This window comes from Pituophis catenifer, unplaced genomic scaffold (genome assembly GCF_029215685.1).
Source record: "Pituophis catenifer annectens isolate HBS135680 unplaced genomic scaffold, rPitCat1.0.hap2 SCAF_9, whole genome shotgun sequence".
In the NCBI taxonomy this organism is placed as follows: domain Eukaryota; kingdom Metazoa; phylum Chordata; class Lepidosauria; order Squamata; family Colubridae; genus Pituophis; species Pituophis catenifer.
Genome location: NW_027256889.1, coordinates 14,655,745 through 14,663,873, shown reverse-complemented (window position 1 = coordinate 14,663,873; position 8,129 = coordinate 14,655,745). Strand labels below are relative to the sequence as shown.

General features: G+C 43.4%; 1 protein-coding gene across 1 annotated transcript; it reads right to left on the bottom strand.

The window, feature by feature from the left end:
* Window positions 1-1,663: 1,663 nt before the first annotated feature.
* Window positions 1,664-5,579, bottom strand: ID3 (inhibitor of DNA binding 3). Its single transcript, XM_070949677.1, has 3 exons — window positions 5,156-5,579; window positions 3,748-3,821; window positions 1,664-2,990 (listed from the first exon to the last, which is right to left on the bottom strand). The coding sequence occupies exons 1-2, from the start codon at window positions 5,477-5,479 to the stop codon at window positions 3,762-3,764; spliced, it is 384 nt and encodes a 127-aa protein (XP_070805778.1). The 5' UTR covers window positions 5,480-5,579; the 3' UTR covers window positions 1,664-2,990; window positions 3,748-3,761.
* Window positions 5,580-8,129: the final 2,550 nt, after the last annotated feature.

The following is an 8,129-nucleotide window of genomic DNA, read 5'->3' as shown; positions in this document are numbered from 1 at the left end:
CTGGTTTATCACACCAAAACTATTTGCACTCAATATAGTTTTTAACAAGTCCTGGCCAAACACCAAAAGTAAATGGAAATTATTAGATTGTCTTTGGGCACCTTCAACTTATTTTTGCAGCCTAATATATGCAGAACCCTTCAGCTACTGTAGTAGGTACTCAAATAATTGATATTTAAAAGAAGTAATGCTAAGCATTGCCTGTTCATCCATCACATGAAGCTCCTTTTATCGAGTAAACCCTAATTGTCTGGGTTCCCGTAACAGACCGTAACTTTATCCTAGGTGCACCTGCTTTAAATGCAACTTGGTAGGCGACATCCTGTCATCAGCCTGGGCCATCCTACTGCACCATCAACTTTAAGCATCGTATAAGCGTATTCCTGCTCTCAGTTTACAAGAGGATGAAGAAAAAAACAAACAAACCAGAAGTATATGCATGGTGGCATTACCATTTAAGAAAGACTTGTTGAATATTAGCACACTTTGTAACACAACTTCATAACACAACATTTTAAGTGTAACGGCTACTTCTCTACCTATATATATGGCCCAGTTCCACGGATCATATCACACAATATTAATTTATTAACATTTATACCTCTCCTTTTCTCTGGAAGCTTACGGATCCAGGTTCTGGGTACCGACCTATTTCAAACAATATACAGATAGTCCTCAACCTACAACAGTTCGTTTAGTGAGTGATCAGTTACAACAGCATTGAAAAAAGTGGACGTATGAACCATTTTTCACACTTATGACCGTTGCAGCATCCCCCCACGGTCATGTGAATAAAATTCCAGATGCTTGGCAACTGACTCCTATTTATGACCGTTGCAGTGTCCCAGGGTCATTGCGACCTTCTGACAATGGGGAAACCAGATTCACTTAACAAGCATATTAACTAATTTAACAACCGCAGTTGATTCACTTAACAAATGCGGCAAGAAGTGAGGTAACAAATTTCTCACTTTACAACATGAATTATGGGCTCAATTGGGGTCATAAGTTGAGGACTACCTGTAGAAATCTGCAAGATGGGTTAAGGTCCGACGACTACCTGAAGACTGAAAAACTACACGGTAGTGAAGCCAAATCTCCAAGCGAGTTTAGTATTATATAGGCTTGTTTCACTGCAGTCCAACAAAGCTGGGTTGCACATCATACCATAAACATTCCCCCCCCCCCCCCGCCCCACCAGAAACGACAAGGCAATTTCCAAATTTGTCACACAGCACTTCTAACTTCTGGGGGTATCAATCTGCCTTCCATTAGCAACACAGGATAGACTGGGGGATGGAAGGTGGGAATCTTAGTAACATAAATCCCCTGCTCAACTTTTAAATCCAGATAGATTTGTTGCTCAATATTGTTGACAAATTTTCAGCACTTTCCCTGGAGAGATTATGCCATTTTCTAATATTAAAGCAGTGGCATATTTGCCAACTTAAGTTTGCAAGAAGCTCTGTTTGGCAATCAGGAATTTTAGACTAATACCCTAGTAACACAAAGTGATCCTTCTTGCTAAAGCATCTTTCTTTTATCGCAGAGGTCTTCAAACTTGGCAGCTTTAAGACTTGTGGACTTCAACTCCCAGAATTCTCCAGCCAGCATACCATAGCTGGCTGAAGAATTCTGGGAGTTGAAGTCCACAAGTCTTAAAGCTGCCAAGTTTGAGGACCCGTTTTACTGCAATCAGCAAGCAGAAGCTGATCTAAATCTTTTCTCAGATTGGCTGCCTCCCGATTTTAAGGCTAATATTTTAAATGTGGGGGTTAAATTAGTTTTTCTAAAAATAACTGCCAATGGAATTATAATTATTCCAGGAAGTTACAATTTACAGCGATTATGGGTCTTTGGAAGATCTCTTCTTCAGCATCCAGAACTAAATAATTGTCCCACATTAAAATAGGGACTTAAACATGTGATCAAACTGTATTTGGATGGCGTCCACGGATGTTAAGTTAGTCTCTCCTCCCTCCCAAGACCAAAAAAAAAAACCCTATAAAAATTTCCAAGGAATTTAAAAAAAAAGTTTAAAATTTATTAAGAAACTTTTATAAAAAGTTTTTTTGGTTGTTGTTTTTTTTTTTTTTTACACAAAGCAAGTACAATTCTCGGAAACAGAAATTCACCTTCCTGCCAAAAAAAAAAGGTACATATGGTCATCTCTATTATAGAGTTCAACAATTTAACTCATGAGGCTCAACCAACCTCCAGTGAGTTCAGTTTTCATAGTCTTAACATCCCTTCCCGCCCCACCCCCCCCAAACTGAAGTTAAAAAACTATAATCCAAAATATACAAACAAGCTGCGTTATCTGCATTATTATTATTTTTTTTGCTTCATTTCTTTTAGGAAAAAAAGAGCAAAAAACAGCTCTCTCTCAATAGATCTCTTACACCAAAGCATTGCAAACTCTGAGAAAGTATGAAGTCCACACATATTCTTTTTAAGCTCTCTTCAACCCGAACAATGTGCAGTACAAATCTGGTGGCTCAAAGAGGGATTCCCCCCCACCTCCTTTCTTCTACCTTTTGTCAAAAAAACTGCTTTAGGATACCAAGTTCCTTCTTGTGCAATGCAGCAAAATCCAATGAGTAATTTGACAATAAAAGGCAAGTTGCTTTTCTCCCCACTCCCCGCCTCCAGCACCCCCAACTCCTGGCCTGCAGTTTCTTCTCCTTTTCAGGCTGATGGAAGATAAAAAGTAACACAGAAGGTTTTTTTTTTTTTAAGTTGTTATTGGAAGCCCCAGTCCAGAAATCTGCCTTGGGGTGATCTCGTTCCAGAGTTTATCTGGAAGATAAAGGCAGTGAGGGAAGGGAAGTCCAGTCCAGTCCATTTAGGGGAAGATGCCCAGTTTCGGAACAAGCTGATTCTTTCTCCAGTCAAGGTCTTTTATTTTTTTTTCCTCCTTCTTTCTTTTTTTTTCCTCCCCCTTTTCTTTCGCTGGAGAGAACCCAGTGTCAGGATCCCACACCTGCAGCCTGAATGGGTGGGGGAAAAAAAAGAAAAGCTCTTGTCAGTTTGAGCAACAGATCAGAGGCAGGTCTGCAGACAGCCTGGCGCCTGGAAGGAAACTTTTTATGTACCTCCAGCTGATAAGGAATCAGCCAAGCTGGGGGCTGGCTAATTGGCACCAAAACAACCAAAAGGAAAGGGAGGGGAGGGGAAGCGGGAGGGGCAAAAGGCAAGAGCTTCTTCTCTTTCGGAACTCTCTGCAGATGGAACTAAAATTACAGATTCCAGCCAGAGAGGGGAAAAACTGTAGAGCTGTGTCTTCTTGACTACCAAAAGGGGAGGAGGGGAGAAGAGGAGAGAGAGAGAGGGAGGGAAAGAGAGAGGGGGGGAAGAGAGAGAGAGAGGAGTGCCTCTTGATTCACTCATTTCAACAGGGCTGTTTAAGCAGCTGCAGAGACTTAAAGCTATTAAAAGAATGACATTGTAAAAATAATGACTCCATTTACAGGCAAAAAAGAGAAAAGGAAAAAAAAAAGAAAAAAAACACAGCCCAAGCTGCTGCAGAATTGGCAACGGGAACAAGGGGCATAAAAGACGCATTCTCTTAGCCTGAGAGGAGTCATATAAGGCTACTGTGGGTAACCTAGTTTTTTCTAAGCCAGCAAAGCCCTTAAAACAAGGCTTCGCTTCCTTTTTGTAGGCTTTTCCAAGAGGTTTTGGTGGCTTAAAGGGAGGAGCAGGGGTTGAGAGGGTAGTAGGTGGTCTAACTCAAGTTGCCTGTACCTGTTTCAGCCTTTTTAGTGGTGGCAAAGGGTTCGTTCCTCCTTTGAGCACAGTTCCGATGCAAGTTCAGCTGCCTTTGGAGAAGAAGAGAAGAAACGGTTGACTATAAACTTTTAAATACAGTTCTTCAAAATGATCGATGTCCAGACCTGTAGGTGTATTTCTTTTTATTTCTCCATTACTAACCCTCCCACCCCCTCTGCCAACAAGCACAGGATTTGCTATAGGCTTTTGAAACAGGATCTGGGATTCTTGAGGTCTTCTCTACTGGATCAACCCACCGGTTGAATGGGAACCAATTATTTCCAAATCCTTATTTTTACTCACATTTATTTATTTATTTATTTATTTATTTATTTATTTATTTATCAAATTTATAGACCACCCTTCTCCAGAAGGACTCAGGGCGGGTGTACAGCCAAAGTAAAAAACATAGATACAAACATTAAAAACAATTTTAAAAGATACATATCAATTAACCCATTTTTGAAGGACTGTAAAAAGATCCTGCAAAGTGGGGTGACATAGGCCAGTTTGTTTGAAAACCCCTCTCGATTTTATTTTATTTTATTTTATTTTAGTAACGGGGCTTCCTACCAAGGAAAAACACAAGCCAAGTAGTCAACTCTGAACGAGTCTTATTCTCAAGTTAAGGCTGGATTTCAGGTCTATTTCCAATTTTGTTTTTGCTAAAAATTTGAAGCTCAAGATGACAAACGCCAGATTTGTGGTTCTTGTAACCTTCCCCTCCTTCTCGGGATCTACTTTTTCTAAAGCCAATTTTTTTAAAATCCAGTTTTGGATGGATTGCGCGAGTGGCTCCCTCATTTCCACATCTCCCCACCCCAAGACAAGCCTGAACGCTCGGTTAAAACTTCTAATAGAACTTTAAAAAAAATAATAACTTCAAGGAAACGGACATCAGTGGACACGCTCAAATTTAGGCGGGCAGTGGAAATCCTCAGCGCCTTCCCTCCCCCCGCTTCGCCTAAATAAATTCCTTAGGGCTTTTGTTCCGGGACAAGCCCGGGATAATGAACCTTTGCCCCCCCCCGCGTCTCCTCCACCAAAGAAGCGGCTCACGATGACCCAGTGGCGCGCATGGGAGACCGGCGCAAAGGGCTGCCAGAAGCCGTTTGCGCTGTCATCTGACGGCGTGAGCGAGAAGTGGGCGACCCCACGCTGCACTACTACTCCTTCTCCATCCTCCCGAGGACGATGGGTGTTGTAGTTCTAAGAGGAAGCGCGATGGGTAGTGGGGGAAAAAAAAGGAGAGAAGTCGAGGGATGGGGGAATCTGGAGCACATTTACCATTAAGGCACTAAAAGTCCCCCCAGCTCCACTCCACTCTCCCTTACGCTGCGTGGCTCTTCCCTGCCAGCCCTTGTCAGGATTCCCTCCAACTTACTTTTAAAGAGAGCAGAGAAGCCTCGCTCGAGGGATCCTGCCCCTTCTTCGCCTGCTCCTCCAGCACGATCTGGAGATCGAAGATGTAATCGATGACGTGTTGCAAGATTTCCACCTGGCTGACTTTACTGCCTTGCGGAATGCCCGGCACCAACTCCCGCAGCTTGGAGTAGCAATCGTTCATGTCGTAGAGGATGCTCATGGGTTCCTCCAAAGCCGGGCTCTTGTTACTGCTGCCCCGGGCGATGGCGAGGCTCTGATCCGACACGCAACACACGGCTTCGTAGCAGCTCCTGACCGACCGCACCGGGCTGATCGCTTTCATGTTGGATTGAAGGGGGGGGGAAAGAGGACCGGGGTGGGTGGGTGGGTGGGGGGAAAGGAAGGACGGGGTGGTGGGTTTGCAGGCGAGGAAATGAAGACGGGCCAACGAGCCGGAGGGGAGGAAAAAAAAACAATCAAACCACAAGCTTTTTTTTTTTTTTCCGCCGAGATCTTCTTCTCCTTCTTCTACTACTCCGAGGATCCGCTCGAAAGACACTTTTGGCCCGGCGAAGCTCCAGCGCTGACAGCGCCGCTTTTTGTCTTATCGGGCGCCGGCCCCTCCTCTTTATGCAAATGAGGCCGGAGCGCCCCTCCCCTCCGATGACAGCGAAAAGGTTGGAATGGAACGTTCGCAAGACGGCTTTCAAGAGCCAGAACAGGTTTCTATTGGCTCCGGCGGACACCACATAGCGAAGGACATCAAAGGAATGAGGAAGCTCGGATGGCGAAGAGGGGCGGGGCCAAGCCATCAAACGCCGCTTCCCTCCCTCCCTCCCTTTCTGCCCCCCCCCCCGCACGCCGCTTCCCATTCAATGAAGTCCAGCTCTGTTCAAAAGATACGTCGATCGCATCTTCCCCTTTCCTTTTGCATTAAAATAATGATTAAGCGGGTGCAGGGATGGAGCAGAGAAGGGCGCCAGATCCTTAGAACCATAGGACACAGCCAGATTCCCCCCCCCACTTTTCTGCCTTCCTCTTTTTCGCCTAAGCTTCCATCCGTTTTAAAAGCTATAACGTTTCCCAAGGTTTTTACATCTCTCTCCCTCTCTCTCTCTCCTCCCTCTCCCCCCCCACCGCCCGCTTCCCATCATTGGGGGAGGCAAAACTTGTACGGACTTAGTGCCGCCTTGTTCCTCAATTTGCTACTCATATGACCTCCAGACTTTCTGGCGTCAGGAATTATCTTGTGACCAAGTTTAAAAAAAAAAAAAAGAAAAGAAAAGAAAAAGGAAAAGAAAGAAAATTAATTGCGGGGAAAGCTGAGGTTATGATGGAGAAAACAGATTGAGTCCCAAAGTATCAGGATAGTAGAAACATGAGTTTCTTGTGGTGGGAGAGTGCAGTGAAAGTGGGAATCGCACACCAAAAAAAAATAAAAAATCTTTTATTTGACAAATAAGTGCCCAAGGGGAGGAATGACTAAGAGACTTTTAAGCTTTTAGCAACCAGCTTTTGTTATCCTTGAGGAGGAGGTGGGGGGGGAGTGATCATTATAAAATGAACTGGGAAATAAACTGGCCCCAAATAATCTGATAGTGAATCTAATCCTCTTGCCTATATTTTGAAATAATACGCAGGCCTCCTTTCTGTGACGCCCCATGGCGTGCTCTGATCACCCCAGTTGTTTCCAAAGATGCAGATGAATTTTGTTTAAATTAGGAATGCTAACACCTCACACAGGTCAAGGGGCCAAATATTTTCACCAAGTTATGCAAGTGTTTTATTGTCTGATTATTTTAATTTCTAGGGTGATTTGAACAAATCATTTGTTCAGTCAATCGGAATAGAGCTGGAAGGGACCTTGGAGGTCTTCTATTCCAACCCCCTGCTCAAACAGGAGACCTTATACTATTCCAGACAAGTTACTGTCCAGTCTCTTCTTAAAAACTTCCAGTGATGAAGCACACACAACTTGTGAAGACAACGCTGTTCCACTGATTGATTGTCCTCACTGTTAGGAAGTTTCTCTTCAGTTCCAGGTTCCTTCTCTCCTTGATTAGTTTCCATCCATTGTTTCCTGTCTTACTTTCTGGTGTTTTGGAAAATAAGTTGACCCCTTCTTCTTTATGGCAGCCCCAATACTAAATCCTGGTCTATTGTGATCCTACTGTTTTTAACCAAAGCTAAGTCAGCCTACTGCTCGCAAGATGATTTGAGTGTCACAGAAGTGAACCATTTTCATGGCAAAAAAAACAAAACAAAACAATAGCAACTTGGCAAGCTAATGCTGGACATCTTTTAAGTCATCTGTCAGCCAACTGGATATCATGTAGCTCACATTCACGCGCCATTGTCCTCCAGCTAAATAGGATTTTAATTTCCATAAATCTCAGAAACTACCATGGTTGTCCCAAAGATGCTTTATCTAGAGGCAACGGGACTTTCGGGTTTTTCTTTGAAGACATTTCGTTTCTCATCCAAGAATTGTGTGGGTACCAGGATCAAGGAGAGCCCTGGCTAACATCTGATTCTTTTTTTTTTCTCCATCTGCAGGAAAAACATATACTGAACAGAAGAAGCTTCTTGGATGAGATGCGAAACGTCTTCAAAGAAAAACCAGAAAGTCCGGTTGACTTTTGAAAAAGCACCTTTGGGACCTGACTTTAAAAGTGTCAAAATTGGTCCTTTTCCCTACTCTTCCCTTATGATTGGGAATTCAGAGATGTCATCCGTGACACACAAGTCTTCACCATTCTAATACTCAGCTTGCATTGCAGGCCCATTATCTGGATGGGAAAAATGAGGCTAAATTTGCAGGTTATTTTTGAGGATATTTAAAAACTTGTTTGCCCGAACAGGTAGTCCTCAACTTACAATGGTTCATTTAGTGACCTTTCAAAGTTACAATGTCTCTGAAAAAAGAAATATTGACTTTTTCACACATATGACCGTTGCAGCATCCCCACGGTCACATGATCAAAATTTGGAGG

Bases quoted from the DNA above. Each gene is read 5' to 3' on its own strand.
- ID3 (XM_070949677.1), bottom strand. From the start codon at position 5,479: ATGAAAGCGATCAGCCCGGTGCGGTCGGTCAGGAGCTGCTACGAAGCC. The intron at 3,822-5,155 runs GTAAGTTGGAGG...TCTTCTCCAAAG, and splicing joins CTTCTCTGCTCTCTTTAAAA to GCAGCTGAACTTGCATCGGA.